Below are 21,366 nucleotides of genomic sequence, written 5' to 3' on the forward strand. Positions count from 1 at the left end.
TGCTTCTGACTAAATAATGTTGAAAGGGGTTACTTCAATTTTCGTAATTTTTAGACCGATTCTTAAGCACAACATTTTGTTCTAACCACACAAACACGTTAAGGAAGTAGCGGAAATTACAAAAATAAATGAAGTCCTACCAAAGTCACTGAAAATACGAAAGAACTAAACAGCTTCAAACACCTTCACAGTTGGTTTTGTTGTTCACCGCTATAGAAGCTAAATTCAGCACTATCTAGTGACATGTGATTTTCGCCAATATTATATATATAATATAGGACGAAAAGGAGTTTTTCGGACAAATACGGTCGTGCAAAATACTGTGGAAACACAAAAAATATGCATATTTTGATGAGAGAAATTAACCCGCAACATTAAAAGTAATTGTTTATTAAATAAAAAGCTATAATCCAGAAAATTTATTAACAAAAAAATTTAGTTTCCCGCTTAAGAACAGAGGTCTATAGAGAAGCTCATAGTATGACGATGGGAGCAATTTACCTCTATACCAAGCTGCATCCCTAAGGATTTATAGGGCATCAAAGTAAAACTGAAGATTAATAAAGTTCAAGTTATGGTTTTGAACTCTAGTTTAAACACAAGATTGCTTTATTTTAAAGGTCGCAGTTTACCAAGACATTTTTCAGCAATTTGTCAGTCGCGTGGAATTATAAAAAAATTTTTCCGTTATTTATTTTAATGTTTAAGAAATTTGTATAAGCAAAGAACAAAAAAGATCTTGCAATTTCTATGAAGTAGAGACTTTAGTTTACTTGAATATGAAGAAATATTCGAAAAAAAGTGATACAGTAAATTTGAAAGAAAAGGAAAAATGTTGGGAGGAGTTGGCAAGGGAATGTAATGATGAAAATAACAAAAACGGTCATGTGTTCGATAGAACCACAACAAATTGAAAAAATAAGTGGGACAATTTAAAGATTTGCTCTAACACGAATAACTTTTTTGTTTTCTTGACTCGTCGATAAAAATAATTTCTCCATCGTCGAGTTTATCAAATTCAAAGTGCAAATCTTCAGTCATTTTACCAAAACCCGTCATACTATCGTAAAAACGTGAAAAATTTGAAAAAGTTAAGTTCAAATCCTCCGTTTCATGTTAACCTGAAGTTTAAACTACCCCCCGACCGCCGGTAACATTTAAACCAAAGTTTCTTGATGAACTTCATCTTTAAAACGTAAAAAAATCGTGATCTAAGGTTTAAACTGACGTTTCAGTTTTTGTAAAATTGAGCCCAAAGTACCATTTATAAATTTTGATACATAACCTTGATTTTGTTCTTTTTTGGATAATAAAAATATGATTGGACGCGAAAAATTACCTAACATTTTAAACAAAGCACCAACCACACAAAATAAAAATGCACTCATCTGTCATTCCAATATGATAAAAAACTGTTTAAATTTAATATGTAGTTTGTTTTGAATGTAATATTTTTTCTGTGATTATTTTCATGGAATTTATTTGTAATTTTGATTCAAACAATAAATGAAACGATTCAACTTAAAGTATGATTTCTACTTAAAACAAGATATTTGTGTAGATATTTCAAGTTCTATTAGTTCCAGTCGGTTTCCCGTGTTTTTAGTAAGTTTAGCAAAGTTTTTTCAGAAAAATATATCCTAAAAGTGATGTATTGAAATCAGGACAGTAAGGTTGCTACTTTAAGATTTAATTACTATCACATTTAGTGAGGTTAGAAAGGTTACATTACCTAAAGCAAAAATAAATATATTCTTTAAAAAATATGATAACAGCACATCATTTCATAATTTGTCATAACCATCTGTAGATTTTAGACTTCTAATGTCCCTTGTTTTTTTCAATACCAAAAATAAATATGAACTCACATCAAAATGAGATAAGATAAACAAACTATTTGAAGTTTAATTCATTCAGAAATATAATTAATTAATTAGACTTTCAAAAATGCAACAGAAATGGAATTAATGATTCAATGCCAGAAGATATAAAATGAAGTAACAGCAATCATATCAAACCTTATAATAAAGGACTTTATACTTGAATACATTTTTAAATCAATTAGTGATAAAATTAATATGAAAATATAGCAAACTAGTTGAAACAATGAAAATCAACAATTACTATAACATTCTATGAGAATCCAAGAATAAACTCATTAAATTTTATAATAAGACAATTTCTTACTATGAAAAATTGACAAACATTAAAACTTGAAGAATTAATTAACGAAAACAGTAATATACAGAGAATTACTCAAACTTTATACTTCTTAGACCTGTTATATGTTTTTGTCGATAAATCATCTTGATTTATATATAGTAGAAAATTAGTTTCAACAAATATATTGAAATTGACGTTTCAATTATTTTGGTCTATATCAAAATATATTAATATATATTAATATATTTTGATATGATACACAAAAAGGGTTAAGGAGGATTTATCAATAAAAATATAAAGTCATATTTTGATAAAGACTGAAGTAGGTTGAAACTTCAAGATTTTAATTAAAAGAGACATAAAATTAAGATTATTTATCAACGAAACTATATAAAAAATTATAGTTAAAACAAGAGAATTTTTAAGAGAATTGACAAGCAATTTTTGTAACAATATTTCTTACAGCAAATACTTATACAACTCAAAATTAAACAGTGATTGCTAATGATATATGTTTATGAAAAATGTACCTAAAAAGTGTAACTAATATATAATACATATAATATATAACTAATTACTATCCAGATAAACTCAAAATAGATAATATTCCAAGATTGAAATATGTGTGAACAACTGACCATACTAAACTTTTGTTCTAAATTTTCTAGAATAAGTTAGTTAAACAAGAAATATGGCTGAAGGAATATGGAAATTACAAGGTTTATTGGATGATACTGAGTTTGTGATAAATAAAATGATGTTTAAAATTGGGAGGCACTCTGCAGCTGATATTAAAACAGAAAGTACTCTAATTTCTAGAGAACATGCAGTTATTTCAACGTCAGCAAATGGAATGCTTCATTTGAAAGATTGCAAGGTAAGTGGTGATAATTGAGGAGTAATTAAAATAATGCATATACCCTCCCAAACAAATTATTATTTAGCTAAAATTTTTAATGGAAATTTTTTTCTGTTGGCTTCATAATGCTATCAGGTACATTTGTAATGGTTTAAATTCACAAACTATTCAGTTATACGAAAGCAAACTTATTTCTTAACACTATTACACTAACCTTATTTAATATGTTGATTCTGGTAATTCCTATGTTTATTATTTTCATAATTAATCTACAGTACCTACATAATCTTAAAAAATGTAAGCATATTTTTGAAAGCAATATCGAAGTACTGTAAAATCAGTGATTCAGACATTACAAGCCTTTTCATATTAGATCCACAATCTATATCTTTCTCTCCCTTTGTAGGGGAAAATTTTCTCTTAATGGATGGCAGTACCTGTTTTACTTTCACCCTTGTGTTGTAATAGTACAATAATGTTTTAAATACTAGAGAAAATGAATCTAAAGTTATTACAATTATTTTTCAAAAAATTTGTTCTCAAATTGTTTTCAATTCTATTACATTTTCTAAATACATTTTTGCTTTTCAGAGTTTAAATGGAACATTCATTAACAATGTAAGAATCACACCTTTTAATGAGCATCCATTGAAAGAAGGCGATGTTATTGTTTTTGGTATTACTGAAACACTTTTAAATGATCCAGAATTCAATGGACCGAAGCTGAAATATAAGGTTGTTAAAATTGGGAAAGACGAAGTAAGTATAAAATGAAAAGACAAATCTTTGAACAATATTGCATTTGATTGTACAATTTTTATTTTATTGAAAATTATTTATTATATTATATATTTTACAGTAAAATTCTATCAATTTTATTATGTAGATAAGTTACATAATTTATAATAATTATTATTTTTGTATTGATAGAAATATTTGACTGGGACAAATTATATTACTTTGTATTTCAGGATCCTAAATCAGATAAAAAAGATGTGGACATAACTGATATTAGTACAAACCATATAAAACAAGAAAATAAATTATATACTACTATAGATGATTATGTAATAATATCTGATGAAGAAGAGGATAATTTCAATTGCAGCCAAATATTTCATATTTCTCAACAAATTAATAAAGTGTCTGAGGTACAAGATGAAGATCAAGATCCTTATAGAAATATTAAGGAAGAATTAAAGGAATTTGATTATTGTGATATAATTCCTGCTGTGGATTTAACTGAAGAAAATGACCATTTTGATAGTACTAGTGAATTACTTAAAGTTTTGGTAAGTTTAAAAATTTTATTAACTCAATTGTTATAATTATAAATTCAATTTGTAGGAAAATGAAACTACTACCGCAGGCGCACAAAAATTAATTGATATTTTAGATGATACCCTTGTTCCTGAACATATTAATGAAAATTGTTCAAAGTCTGAAAATGATATAAAAAACTCAAACTCCACTTCTGTTATGATTCTAGATGAAGTAAATCTAAATATATCTTCCTCTACTAAGTCTCAAAAAGAAAACAGCAAAAATTCAGAATCTGTTCTTGCAACTGTCACTATAGGAGATAACAATTCTATATCCTTAACTTCAAAAAAGGAGAGAAAAAGTAGAAACAAATCATCTAGTTTTGAAAAATCTCCTTTAAAAAAAGTAGATATAGAATCTAATTTGAAAATCACGAAAAAATCTCCTAAGAAATCACATTCAGTACAAAATCTTGAAGCAGTTCGAACACCAAATTCAAACTCTGTGAATCATGTAAAATCCCCCAGAATTGATGTACATTTAGAAGGAGAATCAATAAGTCATGGTAAACACTATAAACCGACCACAAAACGAAAAACTTTGGACAATAAGTCCCCAATGCCGCCAAAAAAATCAAGACGAGGCGGTTCAATGGAGACAATACATATTGATGCAAATTTAAAGGTTAAAAACCAAGAAGAACGAAGAAAAAAATTGAAAGAAATTGCTAATAAATCAGTTCAGCCGAAGCCTCCAGTCAGTACTAAACTTCAGAAAGATCCAAGATTACAAAAATCAACAGAACAAAACTTGACTCGATCTAAAAATGAGAAAATTCAAGACGGCACTGTATCTAGTAATCTAAACAATGATAATGAAGTTCAGTGGATAGGCCCGTATAATGAACCAGCTCACTGTTCAAAATCTATTCCAGATTCTACTGTTAAAGAGGACAAATCCAGCTTGATCTGGAAAATATCAAATGTTCGTCGAGTACACGAAACTTATAAAAAACAGCAAGAATTAAATGATGAAATTATTTTTAGAATACTCTCATGGAATGCTAACTGGTTGTTGGAACAGCAACAACTTGATATTAGTCCTCCTGTTTATGGCAATATGCCCCTTGTGAAAATTCCTTCTAATTTTGATAATTATAATACTTATTATTCAGTTATGTGTCCATTACTTATGTTAGAATTATGGCAGTTTGTGTTTCAGACTACTTTCAACAAAGAGGAGGAGAGGTTAGTACTAGTTTCCTTTTCTTTAAATATAGCAGATATTGGTAGTATTCCCTTAAAATGTTTGAAACAAACATAAGATTTCAATTGGGGCAGTATTGAACTCATCATAAAACAACAAATGTAAAGTTACAAAAACCTCTTTTGATTTAAATGAACCAAATGTAAAACCTTGTCAAACATGGTACTAACGAAAGTTTAACTCTAGTCTCTGAAAAAGATAATTTAGTTATCAAAACACGTAAAATTGTAAAGTAAACAGTATGTTCAGTATGAATATCACCAACAGTTCCGAAATTCCAATTTAGATGGGACTTATCGAATTATGCATGAATTTGAAACAAAATCTTAAAAACCATTTTTAATTGACAGTAGTTCTTCTGGCATCAATTACCATTTGGCATTGTGCAAGCAAGATTGACATCCAATTTCTGAATTAATTTTGGTTGAGAGCATTCCATAATTTAATAAAGCTAAGATATAGTTTATTGAAATTATGATATGATGCTTGGATTTTTATGTATCAAGGTCCTTTCGACGATTATTGCGATCTGTGGTCATGCATAAAGAGAAAACCCTGATTGGAATAGTATACATTTATTTCACATTGTAAATCAATAATGTATCCCTAGTTTTTTTATTATTATATCTCTGGAATTCTAATTCTAAAATGATATATTGAGTGGACCGTTTTTATACAAATCAAATAGTATCATAATAATTTGTGTCATATCTTATAAGTTTGCCCCATTGAAGTGATTTATGCCATATTAACAAATTCTTTTGATTTTCAATAATTGATAGCTCAAAACATTTTCTAGGAAGTCAATAATCAATCAAATTTCCTAAAATTACAGCGCATTTTTGGACTTTCCAGCTATGATTTAAACTTTTTTTTAAACTTTCTATATTTTCTTTTCTTGTGGGTCCTAAATGATTTTGTTACATTTTTATTTCTCTCCATTGCAGTTGATAATGATAAATTATTCATAAATTCTAAAATTAGATAATCTCCATGAACTAATGTTTTAAGAATGCCCATTTAAAATATTTCTGATTATTTATTGAGAATTTGAATGCCAAAAATAGTATGTAAAGCCCTGTGTTGTTAATATTTTTGTTTCAATGTTAAATCTCCAAATCGAGTTTTCTTGAACAAGTTTCAAAAGAATGTAGTTTCATCTTTTACTTTTAGAGCTCCTGTGATTGTTGAGATGTTACATGAAAGAGTAATAGATTCCACATGTAGTTTCGATTGTGTATGTGAGTATTAGATGAATTACAAATTACATAGTTATAAATTTTTGAATATTTTGACTCCAACTGTATTTTAGATAAAATACCCACTAAAAATGTAGGAGCAATGCCTATTAAGCAAGATGATCTCTGTTTATTAGAATTACGTTTAAAAGATGTTGACAACGTTTATGGGTTAACTTGTTTCGGATATATTAAAAGTGCTACTAGATTACATTCTGGTAAGTCAAAATGTGGTATACATTGTAACAAAAACTTGAATATATATCACAGATCACAATAGACATAAATAGAATTACATAGTTCATTTGGATTTTTAAGGTTCAATTTTTATACATTGATACAAAAGCATTCATTCAAATTATTTTTTAATAATAAAATCTCCAATTGTTGATAAATAAGGTTGAAATCTCAATAAAACTTCTCCAATTTTGTTTATGTAATCAGTTTACAGTCATGTAACCACATGTAAGACTTGGCAGTTACTGAGAATTTACATATAAAGTGCTCCATGGGAAAAAGCTACATTTTAGTACAAAAAATGTTATATTTGGATAAAAAACAACAATATTAAAAAAAAAACGGTTAATGGAGTGTCCAACTCCACTATCATGATGTTTTACAAACCATATATGAGTTGTGAAGCATAGACTTTAATTTTTAAATAAGGGACATGTCAAAGCGAATTAAAAAATACCATTTAGACTGAGAACACGATAATATTTAAGAATTTACTTATATCCTCAAAGTATATTAATACATATGCTCAATCTAGTTTCTTTTGTTTTCAGAAAACTCCATTCAGTTCACTGTAGTCGCCAAAAAATTGAACAAACCCATAAAACTGAGACAAATCGTTGTAAAAGTAGTAGCTAATATTTCGTGTTTCTTAAGACTCTTTAAAACGTTGAAAACTTTGAAGTACTCACCTTTGTGCCAATTTGTTATGAATCCCATGCATTTATCATCTTTAATGCCAATACAAAGTCGCAGTGTGAGACATACAGTAAGTTTATATTGTTAGGGGTGGATGGGTAATGTGGAAAAAGGGAAAACTTCCAGTTAGCCTATGTAAAAATTTCATATGGACCGAGGTGATCAGTTGTTGGAAGTTGCCCTCGTGACTTCTTGAAAAAAATAAAGTACAATTTTGTATATAACATATTGGAAATTAAACAAAATTTGTACGCCCTCCATGGGTGTACCGGATGGGCAACTAAGAACTGCCGTTAACCATATGTCAGGAACAGATTACATTACCTTTCAAGGGTAAAAAATTATAAGAAAAATGATCTTAGTTGTTCAGCCGGTTCGTGTATTAATAGTGAGTAGTAAAAAGGCATTTGCTAAAAGTGGGAGCCCGTAACACATTTTCCTTATGAAATCACATTTTTACCCAAAAACTGTCATATATGGCAATTACTGATTTTCTATTGTACCTCATCTTTTTTGAGAATGTTTATCAAGTAATTTAAACAAAGCGTGATCCCAAACATCTAGCTTATAAATTATGGAAAGTAACATGCTTCATGTGTTTTAATAAATACTTTTTCTATTAACTACTTAATGCAAGGGTTTTTCTGTGGAATGAGGTCAAAAAAGCAGGTACCTCACGAATTGAAAGAAATTCATTTAACATAAAGAATCAACATTTGCGATATGCACCTTAAACGAAATGAAACCGACCTTTTCTTGAGAAGAATCATCACTGGTGATGAAAACTGGGTCCTGTACAGTAACTCAGTTAGAAAACGATCATGGAGCAAACACGATGAACCAGCCCAAACCACATCGAAAGCTGAAAAATAGCAAAAAAGTTCGTGCTGTCAGTTTTGTGGGATTACAAAGATGTATTTTTTGAGCTGCTTCCAAGGAACCAATTGATCAATTCTGATGTTTACTGTCAACAATTAATGGAATAGGATGAAGTAATCAAAGAAAAACGGCCAGAATTGTCAAATCGGAAAGGTTTAGTATTCCACCATAATTCAAAGCCTTCCAGATCTCTGACAACTCGCGGGAAATTATTGGAGCTTGGCTGGGAGGAAGTGATGCTGAATCCCCTATACAGCCCTAATCTGACACCACCTGATTACCATTTATTTCGAAGTTTGCAGAATTCTTTGAATGGATAAACTTTCACAAATGACAATGACTTTCAATTGTACCTGGTTGTTGTTTGCTAATAAAGACCAGAAATTGATGAAAAATTATTCTTCGTTAAAATAAGTGTTTCATTTTATATTACAAAATTGAAATTACTTTGTCGGCAACTAATATAACATTTATTTTACTACCTTCAGAATGTTATTAATAATTACCATCTTAAATGCAAAAATATTTTTATTTTAAATGCAAAAATTGTGTTATAAAACATTGAAATGTATTTCTATTGAAAATATTCATTAAATTATACCTAGAATCGTGAAAACTTATTCATATATTATATAATATTTAGCCTATGTTAAATGCTATCCAAAAAAGAATCACTAGCGAAGCATCAGAAATGGCTTTGGAGAGAAAACCAGGATTTTACTTAATTAAAGGACCACCAGGTACTGGAAAATCGTCTGTGATAGTTAGCACGGTTTTGGAGATACTGTACAAAGCTAAGGGCCAAGGCATATCTCCTCATTTATTAATAACAGCTCCTTCGAATGCAGCTATTGATACCTTGATTTTAAAGTTAAATAAAGCCAGATGCGAGCTACCAGGTAAGAATAGATTTTAAATCATTTTATTCATTTCCACAATTGACCATAAAATTATTTTATTTAATAATTGCAGATTGTGAACGAAAAATGCTTAGAATTGTAAGAATAGGACCCGAATCTAGCATAAATGAGTTGGTAAATCGTTTCACTCTAAATTTCCAAACACAAAAAACATTGATAATAGAAAAGAACCTTAGAAAAGAGTATAGCAAAGTTGAAAAACATGAAGACATGACAACATTTTTGAAAAAAACATTAGGACACCAATTTTTTTACGAGCATAAAATTACAGAAGAAAGAATATTACTTGGTGCTAATTTGATATGTACTACTCTTAGCAGTTGTATGAGTTATATTTTGCAACAAACAAGTAAACGGTAAGTTCAATAAAATCTCTTTATGCTTATAAATAATTTATATAATTATTATTATTTTTGTTAATCTGACCGTTCAACCCAATAGGCTATCTACTGAGGTTACTTTTAAATATCATATTACAAAAATACATATTATATTGAAGAAAATAATTAAAATTTTAATACAGTATTTGAAGAGCCGCGACTTATGTGGATGCCTAATTTTGAAAATCGATGTTAATAATTTATACACAATTACTTTTTGGTTTAATGTCTAGAATAAGTCATATCCCATAACTTTTTTTATCAAAAACTACATTTTACACATTTAAAAGGTCAAAAGTAAATTGTTGCACTCTTGGTATTTTGCAATAGTCCTTTTTTTGGACATTTTGGACACTGAATTTTTAGTTCACCATATTGTAAGATTCTAATTCTTGTTTTGTTCTATAATTTCTGGAGAGTTTTAGTCTCTTTCAACAGCCGTTTCAACCTTCCACAATCTTGTGCTCCATTTCTCTTTGCCTTTCTGGCGGTTCAATTTTTTACTTTTCAACATTGGACGTTTTTTCATACTCCTTTTTGATCTACAACTTAGGGTCACTCTTAGCCGTATCCACTTCCACCTTTTTGCTTCTATTTTCTACTACCTGCCCTTTTTTAAGCTAATTTTGTATTTATCAACATTTCTCATTGCCTTTTTCTGGGGGCTCAATTTTTATTTTTCAACATGGAGATTTTTTCATCCTTCTTTTTGGTTTTACAACTCCAGGTCACTCTTAGTCGTATCTACCTCTAGCTTTTTTACTGTTTTGTATACTACCTGTCTTTTTTAAGGTTATTTTGTGTTTATCAACATTGTAGGTTTTTCGTAGTTTCACAGTCTCAACCATATCCACTATCGCCTTTTACCTATTTCTAGGTGGAACAAGAACCCAATATCACAGCAAGCATGAGGACACAATACACCTATTTCTACTACCATGGTCCAATTTTTGATATATCAGCTGTAATGACCATTTAATTTATTCTGGATCAGCCTATTGATCTTCTGCTAATATGTCTTCCAAAAAATACTGTTTTTGTGGTTTTCTGATTTTACTACGTGACCTTTCCAATTTATTTGTTCAACTTTTATATGTTTGGCTATGTTTTCCTGTAGTTTAGCCTTCTTGGGATGGCTCTGTTTTAAATTGATGCTTTTTAAAAAATCTTCATAATTGTAATCCTGATAAATGTCTGTTTGAGCTCGTTTATTGCCTCTCGGGATGGTTCTTATAAATAGTTCACTCAAATAGCAATTTAATTGAATTAATATGATTACCATTTTGATAGCCATAATTTTTATAAATTGTAAACGCCGCTTGACATGATTCAATACAATGTGCAATGCAATGTAAGACGCAATATTTTTTATTAAAACATGCCCAGATGAAGTTCGGCTGATTGTTCAATGCAAGATCTTGCACTTACCTTAAGGAGGTACCATATTTAATACATCAATTGAAAATTTAGTTTCAAAAGGTATTCTTTTTTAACATAATGTTTCTTTTAGTAATCAACTTAAATTTACTGCTTGTATTGTGGATGAGGCAACACAATGTACTGAAATGGAATGTTTGTTACCCATTGAATTAAATGTTGAGAAATTTATTCTTGTCGGAGATCCACAACAACTGCCAGCTGTCATTTGTAATAAAGTAAGCAATAATATTTGTTTCATATATTCATTTGGTTAGGTCATGCAGCAGTTCTTACATATTATTTTACAATGACAAATTTCTCCGATTATTTATATGCAGCATTTGATAGAACGGTAATAAATATTGTAAATTTGAAGAAGAAGCAAACTATAATTTCAAAAACAGACAGTTTTCGAAAAAATTTTCACAACCAAACCATCCTCTGTCTTTGTATACAGTTTTAATCAGACCGTAATTTGTCTTTGAAAACTCTTTTTCGCAAGCAAAGCGCATTTAGAAAATACTCTTGTTCAAAACCAAACCGTCATTTCTCTCTCTAATAAAAAACTATTATTTGCTTCTAGAAACTGACTTTTCATGTTAATTTTGTTAAAAATATGTTTTACTCCTATTTTTTAGGAAGCTTTACAACACGGTCTAGATAAATCATTATTTTCAAGAATGTTTCATAATTTTGAAGCAACAGATGGAAGTAATAGAGGGAGCTTTCCACTACAAATACTATGTGATCAATATCGTATGAAAAAGGAAATATGTGATTATCCTAATAGGACGTTTTACAATGGGAAATTGAATTCTTTTCCGAAATGCTTCAATCCCATACAACCGCAGATATTTCCTTATCTTGTATTTAATTTGAATTATTCCACTAGTGATGATAGGTAATACATATTTCTTGATTTTTGTGTGAATATTAGTGAAAATAAAATTAGTCATTAACAGAACAAATGAAAAATAGATTCTGTATTTTTATGTAAATCATATATTCAGTATGTCTAGAATTAGTCTTTGTATCTTTTTGACAACAATCTTAAATTGTCTGAGATTGCTGAGAAATATAAAAAATAGTGCAATAAATCAGTGCAATCAAGAGTAGTTGTTTTCCCATTTCTTTATGTTTTGTTTCAAGTAACAGCAAAGCTATGAAATATACATCTCCGAAAAATTGTAGAAATGCAATAGAATTTGCTAAATCTGCAGTGTTTTTTTTGCCTAGGTCTTTAGAAATTAGAATATGTTCAAATATCTTTTGAATTATTTTTAGGTCAGATTATGTCAACCCCAACGAAGTTTACCTTATCTGTAACATACTAGAAACCTTGAATATAAACATCAAACCCAATTGTTCATATAGTATTGGAATTATCACACCGTACAGAGCTCAGAAAGAATTGATAATGAAGGGAATAGCTGAAGCGATGTAAATGTCGTCTTGTATTCCTTTTCTTAAAATTTGATAATATTTTATTTTAGGTTAAATTCGAAAGTTAGTATAACGGTGAACACAGTTGATAGTTTTCAAGGAATGGAAAATGACATAATCATTATATCTTGTGTAAGATACAGCTCTAATTGCTTTTTGGCAAATGAACAAAGGTTAAATGTAGCCCTTACTAGAGCTAAACAGGCTCTTTACATTATTGGAAACTACAGTTTGTTTAAGGTAAGTTTTACATATTTGAATTATAGTGGAAGACCGTAAGGCATGAAAATGGTAAAATCTCTGAACCCAGGGCCAGACGATGAATCTGTATAGCAAGTATGTTACTGCATTATTAAAACTTCAAATAAAAGAAGAATTGGCCGATCTCGATTACAACAATTTACTGAAAAATGATAGGCGGAAGGAGGGAAAATGTTTAAAGAAAAAGTTTTTTATATAATAAATTATATTTGCTGAATAACTTCAATGTCAATTTATTAGATTTTTGCAAAAAATAATTTTTTACAAAAAAATTCGTCATTAGAGAATACAATATTATCCTCATACTGCTTCATTAACCTCATTTTTACTGTTGTATCGTCAAAAATATAGTCAATTGTTACAATACTTTTTAATTCTGCCAGTGAAAACTGACAGTCATAATTTTCTTCAGTATATTTATATATCTGTGATACTGAGACAATATTCACTTTTCTCTTCAATTATCAAATTTAAAATAGTTTTCTTGAAATCAGAAATAGTAGCTAATTTGTTTCCTTCTTCCCTTCATTTTATCCGCTTTTTTTATATAACAAGCACTTATTTTTCTAATCAGATAGACAGACATTTGTCTTTGGAGACTGTTTTTCAAAAATTAAATCGCTATTTGTCTTTATAAACTGTCTTTTACAAAAATAAAACCGAAGTTTGTCTTAGGAGACATTTTTTTCAAAAATAAAACCAACATTTGTCTTTATAGACTGTCTTTTCAAAAATAAAACCGACATATGTCTTTGGAGACTGTTTTTTTCAAAAAGATACCGCCATTTGTCTTTATAGACTGTCTTTTACAAAAATAAAACTGACATTTGTCTTTTTCAAAAAAAGGGGCTATTGGTTTTTATAGACTGTATTTATCGATTTATCGAAAATAAAATCGAATTTTGATTTGGTAGACATTTGAAAAAAAAAAAAAAAATAAAACCGACATATGTCTTTGAAGACCGTTTTTATCAAATACAAACCATTATTTACTCTAGCGATTGTCTTTTAAAAAAAGTCGACATTCACTTTAGACACTGTTTTCGAAAACAAATTTATACTTTGTGTTTGCAATAAATACTTCAATAAATATTTATTTTGCTTGGTTTTTCAATAATAATCAAGTTTGACAACAGTCCACCATTTAATAGAGGACTGTCAAACTTTCACAGCAATTATGGTATCCATCATCATTACTACCACTACATCCTCGATTTTCTCTAGCCGCAAGGATCATTGAGTTTACTGCATCAATTTTTGTAGCATCTCCATTTCAACCTTGGTATGCCTCTGTTTGTACTGCCCATTAGTATGGCCTTAAAATTCTTTTTTTAGAGCACGCTATTGAAGAATTCAAAGTTATATCTGAGTCTCCAGGCGTTATTTTCTTGGGGAGCCCCGTAAATTTTCCTCAGTATCTTTCTCTAGAAGGTCGATGGTAACGTCTCTAATTGTAAAAAATCTATTTTTATATCCGTATCTCGAAATATGCAATTAGGAATATAAAATCTATGAATACTTTTATCAATTAAACCACACTAAATAACAAAAAGTCTCAATTTCAATTTGTTTTGTGAAATAAACAATTTTTCCCAATAATATTATGAAAATCCAGCGTGAAAAATGAATTATAGGAAACTGATAAGAAAAACAGGAAAGTTTCAATATAAATAATTTCGTCCATGCCTCAAAAGGTTCCTTCTGAAGAAAAAAAAATTAAAAAAACCCTCAAAATCGGAGCTGTTCCTGTGTGTTTATTGACATGACTATTTTACATAATCTACAAATTATATTTTGATGTTTTCAATAATTGAGTATGGATGGGGTAATATTGTTCTGTTTTTATATTTTCTAGCAATGCCGACCGCTTTACGACCTTAGAGAGGATGCCAAAAAGCGTAAACTTCTATTAGACATAAAGACTAATCCCCGACACATGCCATTACTGCATAAACAAATATTAATTAACGCAAATATTAGTATTCCATCGAACTCTTAAGCGTATTGTGATTATATTATATTCTTATGTGAATTTGTACAAATATCTAAATATAAAATAGTGCCATATTAAGTACTACAACCGTATAGGTCAATAGTAGAAAAGGGAAACAAGTATACCACAATAAGCTGATTCTACATGTAATACAAAAACTACTTTTCTGAAAATTTATATACGAGTTTCGCGAGAAGCTAGTTTCAGTTGAAATATTTTCGGATTTCTGGATTCCAATTTTGTTTTCCTTACATTTTTAGAATCTACGATGGATTTCAATATGTTTTAATGATTCAGCCTTCACTTATTAAAATTCTTTTTATAACTCTATATAAAAAATGAAAGTTTGCCTAAATAACACCCAAATATTTATATATTTTTGAGAAGGGTTTCAGATATATAGCTGAATTGGCATATCGAAAATTATGTAGTAGATTCTACAATAAAATATAGGAATGTAGTTGATGGTAACAGCCCTGTATCTAAATTTTACATTTATGGATGATCTGCATAGTTTATTGACAATTCAGTTTTTCCTTTTGTCCATTTTTGTAAATAAGTCTGATGTCAATTTAAATATCTATCATAGTTTCCATAAAACCCGTTGAATTTTTTAACATAGCGCCCATTGGCATTGGGGTAAAAGAGGGTTGCAAATTTTGTTTATTTATAATTCAGCATTTTCTTTTGTCCATTTTTGCAAATAAGTCTAATGTTAATTCAAATATTTTATTATAATTTCTATAAGAACCGTTGAATTTTTTTAACATAGCACCCATCCTCATTGGGTTAAAAGAGGGTTGTCATTTGTAAAAAGAGAAATTTCCTGAAATTAAGAAAACTTCATGCATTATTTTGGCAAATTCTGATAATTTATAACCTCACAGTTTTTATTTCTAAAAAAATTCATTTTTTGGTGTACGCTGAATAATTTGAAACTTGAACCCTTTAGACAAATAATCTATATTGAAATTCATTGTATATTCTAACAATGAAATGAATTACCCAAGCATTTTCTTTAAAAAATGTACAAAAAAATATTAAAAATAGTTTCTGATACACATGTCAACTTAGCTTATAGTGGAATACCCTGTACATAACGTATGTATGGTATATACATAACAGTAGATATAGATTGTTTATCAACTAATGTTTTTTACATCACAAATTTATTTTTTAATAAAAAAAATAATGAAAACCTATAGATATTTAATTCTATTTGAGTGAATTGTCATTTTTCTAACTCGTTATTGTCACTTATATATCCTTTTTTGTTCCTTTAAATAATCTCAAATGTTTGTATAATTTATCCTAAGTCAAGTAAAATTGGACATGAATACCGTTTATTTGTTATACTAAATTCAGTTAACTATAGTCTAGTCAACAAGTGCTTTTTAGGTCAAAACTTTTTTGCTGGCTCCCAAAAATATGGTTGAGGTATCATTCGTTTTGTTTAACTACTAAAAAGGGGGTTTAGTTTTTTGCTTATATCTCAAAACCTATTTAAGATATTCTAAATCTGAAAAAAATTAGGAACTTCAGGATAGATCAATAAATAATAATCCAACAGTAAAAAATTTTATCGCGATTTTTCAATAAGTTATGTATTTGTTTGTTAATTTATAATTTCATGTAGCTTGTATATTAATACTGTAAGTGAGATAATTGTTAAACTACAAACCTCAAGTTTTTTTGAAGGCTTTAGAACATATTGCCTTAGATAGAATAAATAAATTGTCAATCCTCACATTTTTATTAACAATTTACGTTTGTGGCAAATTAAAAAATTAAATAAATCATTGAGAACATTATTTTATAATACTATCATTAATTCGTTTTTTTATCAATGAAAGGTATCTAAAAATGATTTTTTAAAATCATGCATTCAAAATATGATTTTCTAAAAAATCAATCCTTTTAAAATTTTTTTGCTTAAAAAAGGATTTTTCAGTTAACAAATTGTTTCGACTACTTGTATTTAATATCAAGGAACCATGTTTTTAAGCCATAATTTATTTTGTTTTTGGGTAACTAAAAAGAATCGATTATATTTAATCTCCTTTGTTAAATAAACATTTGTTACACACTAAAAATTTTTAAATCCATTTTTGATTTTATATACAACAATAAAAACAACCACGTTTTTCTTTATCATAAAAAAACTTTATTTCTTCTGTACTCTATCAGTCCCTCTTGGTTATTTATGTTTTAACTCATCATATCTTATAAACAAATTGAGATTCAATGAAAGATGCTAAGAGAGTTTGTTGGGATTGGTCCATTGCAATTGTACCAAAGAATGTTCCATTTTTTAGGAGCCGACGAAAAAGTTTTGACCTAATAAACACTTGTTGATTAAACTACTACCACTGTATCAACATTCATAATAATAAATTGTCTGACACTTGTTTCAATAACTAAAGACTGAAAGTAGACTATTTCTGGTAGTAAATGGTACGTTTAATATGAATTCTAACTGGTTTATCTGATTTTTTCGAACCCTCTCTAAACTAACTTTTAATTCACAGTATTATCTGGAAATGTAACATTTTCGATTTTTTTTATTTAATGAAAAAACTGGTAGTTTAATTCGATATGAGTTTCAAAATATTCGTTTTTTTTTAATTGAAGAACTTTTTTTTAAAAATGATTCTTAAAATATATATCGTCGGCTTGGGGGTACAAAGCATTAAGTAACAAAATCAAGTTTTTTCAGGAGAGAAAAAATAACGGTAATATGCTTATTAAAAACAAACAATTGATACATCATAAGTTGGTGCTAGTGAAATAAAATATTATTTTCATAAATTATATATTTAATACATTTTCTAATTTGTTCATAGAAATAAGTATTTAAAAAATTAATAAACTATCTCTTCCTCACTCTAGTAACAGATAAGTATAGAATTAAAAAAAAAAGAAAAAATACAAAGAAATGAGAAACTTGGCACTCATAGGCAATCTGAAGGCTAGGTCTTATTGTAGGTTTTTGTACTAAGTATTGAAATATGGAGTCGAGTTTTCATCGCGATAGAGCGTAAAATAACACAACCACACAAACAAATTAATGAACTCAATTAATTTCAACGATTTTGTAAAAATATGCTTTAATGATTCCGCCTTCAGTTACTAAAGTTCTTTTTATTATTCTTTACAAAAAAACTACCTGAAAGTTTTCCTGAATAACACCTAAATATTCAGATATTTAGATAGTGCATGAAATAATACAACCGCTCGAATCCTACTGACTGCGCCAATTATATATTTAACTTTAAATAATTTATTTTTAAAAACTTTTTTCACAAAACACACATATTTTAATTTAACAAATGAATGAACTCAATTATTTTCAACGATTTGAATTAACAAAATTTATTGAAATGATATTTACAATATTTCTATTTATATTAAAATTTTGCTGAACAATATATTTTTACGTTTTAATTTTTAAAGTCATCTGGATTTTTCTAAATATAACTCATAATCTTTTTATTGACAGAGAAAAATGTTTCACAAATATTTCATAACAAATATGAAATAAAACATTCTAATACACAAAAAATATAGGTTAAAATTAATTGAGTCTGTTTACTCTTCATTGCTGCTATCAGCAACACAAAGCTGTGGAGATCTTTCATCTGAAGTTTCTAGAGAAGGTATTTTTCTATACCACTATCAGCTGCTGGACTTCTATTGTAATGATTCCTTTGGTACAAAGTTGGAACAAGTCTTTTTTGCATTATTTAATTGTAATTGGGCACTATAGTTAGGGACGAGAGCTGAAAAGTAATTGTCATAACTTCGTGGTCTTTCACGAATCGATTAGCTATCTGTATACTTTAGCTCAAAGCACTTTATTCATTTTCCTTTCTATAGTGGAATGCATGGAATCATACAGGAGTTGCTGGATTCTAGAAATTTATATCCAATTAGCTTTAAATGGTTTTACTTTGTATAGGTATGAAGAACAGTTGATATCCTGAGTAGGTGCCGGATAATATTTCTCTTATTCTAGGGAATATCATGGATAGAAATTTATAGCCTCTTCTTACATTTATTTCATTTCTTTCTGCTTTCTTTGTTGCTGCATTACTTTTCGCAAATCAAATGTAAAGATTTGTAAGCTGCTATCAGATTCTCTTCGCTGTTACTTTTGACTTGCTGGCAATCTGTTTTTCTTTTAAAAAAAAATAAAATAAAAAGGCTGATCGATGAAAATTCGTCAAATCTTCTAACCTATACAAATCATTCAGTAACTATGATGAACTTCACCTTTGATAAATTTTCTCAGATAGTTGAATGAATTTTCTAATTATATTCATTTGGAGACTTTCTATACTTACGGAAAATGATAATGACAACACACAACGACTTTTTTCTAGAATTTGGAAAAAATTATACTTAGTCACTTTTACCTTTAAGCTGACGATATAGAAGAGTTCAAAGTGAACATTGAAATATTTTGATATTTTTGAAGATCTTAAGAAATGTATATTAGTTGCTGCTTTTAAATAATTTTCTATAGTTTTCATATGTGATATATAGTAAATCCATTAAATACCTATAAAAAATAGGTCTAAATTCAGTGTTCACAATTTATTATGGAATTTCACTATATTACATAGTATGATCTCTGAACAATTTCATGGGAAAATTTATCGTTATTGTGAAATAATTTTTTTGTTTGAAATAATAAAAATTTTGAAATTTCTAGTTTTATATTTACCCATCCTCCTAATAAGCATCTGTAGACAAGCATATAAAATAAAGATAAGCAGTGGATGAGGGTACTAGTTATAAGCTATAAACAATCTGAAAAAAAAGAATCCTTTCGTTGCATATAAGATAATGGTAAGAAAATTAGATAATTTGAGATTGGTATTGACTGTAAGTGTTTACGTCTCGAATGTTGAGAAAACTTACTGTAAGAACGAAAATTGATTATTTTAAGATTCAATGACATCAAGTCATGATCAACAATTTGTGTATCTGTGTAGCCTTATAAAGTATGAAAATGAAGCATATTTTCACGCTTATTTCTTATAAGATTGGAATAAAGACAAATGGTGGATTAAAAGAAGTTCTTGTGTGTTATGTAGCCTTTTTATCAGTACATGGAATTTCTGTAAAACGGGTACAAACTGTGCATCAAGAGATATGAGAGGAAGATATAGCTTCGAGGCCTAATATACTTTCAGATGTTGTTATTAGTGTTATTCTTTCAAAAGAGGAAAATACTTACTAACCATCAATTTGAATTTTTAAGTAACACAGGCATAAAATATTTTATATTCTCCCTCAGTTAGCTTGTAAGGGTTGATAGAACAATGTCTTCTTGCAAGAATTTGGAGTGCCCTAAGGCTTAGTACTAGGCCCCATTTTGTTTCCTCTGTTTATAAACGACATCGCCTATCTTGACATCAGTGGTAATATATGTCTATTTGCAGTAGACACTAGTTTCTCTTGGAGCAACCTTGATCACACGGCACTTCATAATCTTCTCAGTGTCAACGTTTCTAAAACCAAAGTTTCATAATATAAAAATACATTGCAGCCTTTTTTATTGAATAGCACCACCATTGACGTCGTTGAATCTGTAAAATTATTAGGGCTTGTTGTGGACAATTCTTTGAAATGGGAGTTTCATATTGCAGCTTTATCTAAAAAATTAAATTTCTCCTGTTTTACGCTGAGATCCACCTCCTTAATAGTATATTATGCCTTTATTGAGTCGCATCTCCGATATGTCCTTCCCTTCTGGGGTACGTGTGGTGCGACTCAATTTGAGCGAATCTTTAAACTACTAAAGAGAGCTGTTAGATATACTCGGACTAAACAGCAGGCCTCATTGCAGGGACTTCTTTAAAAGATTAAAAATTCTGACACTTCCTTTTTTATTCATCTTTGAATCCGTTTTTCCAATTTCAGAAAGGTCGTTGCTCGGCTATCCACTTACGCACACGGAGCACGACCTGTACCTCCCTACTCCACGTTCAGAATTAGTTAAGGGCTCAATATTTTACAATGCAAAAAAATGCACAATCACTTGCCAATTGAAATCAAATCGATATCATATTCTCTCGCATTCCGCAATAATTTGAGGGCGTATTTACTGGAAAGAGCCCTCTACTCTGTAAACGACTTCTAATAATAATATTTAATTCCGGGCAAGCTGCATACTGGGTTATTTTTTGCTATGGATTTATATACTAATTAATACCTATTGCTATTACCATTACATTATAATTTTGTTACTCATTGTGGTTTTCTTCTTTATATTGAAATATTTTCTTTTAATTGTATCTTTATTTAGTTATTTTTATGTTTGTTTTTTAGTTTTTACAAGCTT

General features: G+C 28.8%; 1 protein-coding gene across 1 annotated transcript; it reads left to right on the plus strand.

The window, feature by feature from the left end:
* Window positions 1–1,380: 1,380 nt before the first annotated feature.
* LOC130443101 (uncharacterized) lies at window positions 1,381–19,726 on the plus strand. The gene is made up of 15 exons (XM_056777569.1): window positions 1,381–1,605; window positions 2,832–3,040; window positions 3,614–3,781; window positions 3,994–4,314; window positions 4,370–5,532; window positions 6,725–6,792; window positions 6,864–7,007; window positions 7,578–7,792; window positions 9,245–9,500; window positions 9,574–9,877; window positions 11,412–11,556; window positions 11,959–12,221; window positions 12,605–12,760; window positions 12,814–13,003; window positions 14,880–19,726. The coding sequence occupies exons 2-15, from the start codon at window positions 2,855–2,857 to the stop codon at window positions 15,021–15,023; spliced, it is 3,723 nt and encodes a 1,240-aa protein (XP_056633547.1). The 5' UTR covers window positions 1,381–1,605; window positions 2,832–2,854; the 3' UTR covers window positions 15,024–19,726.
* Window positions 19,727–21,366: the final 1,640 nt, after the last annotated feature.

The sequence above is a fragment of the Diorhabda sublineata genome, chromosome 4 (assembly GCF_026230105.1).
Source record: "Diorhabda sublineata isolate icDioSubl1.1 chromosome 4, icDioSubl1.1, whole genome shotgun sequence".
NCBI lineage: Eukaryota > Metazoa > Arthropoda > Insecta > Coleoptera > Chrysomelidae > Diorhabda > Diorhabda sublineata.

Excerpts from the sequence above, each read along its gene's own strand:
- LOC130443101 (XM_056777569.1), top strand. The coding sequence starts at position 2,855 with ATGGCTGAAGGAATATGGAAATTACAAGGTTTATTGGATGATACTGAG. Across the intron at positions 11,557-11,958 it reads CAGCTGTCATTTGTAATAAA|GAAGCTTTACAACACGGTCT; the intron begins GTAAGCAATAAT and ends CCTATTTTTTAG. Across the intron at positions 12,222-12,604 it reads TATTCCACTAGTGATGATAG|GTCAGATTATGTCAACCCCA; the intron begins GTAATACATATT and ends AATTATTTTTAG.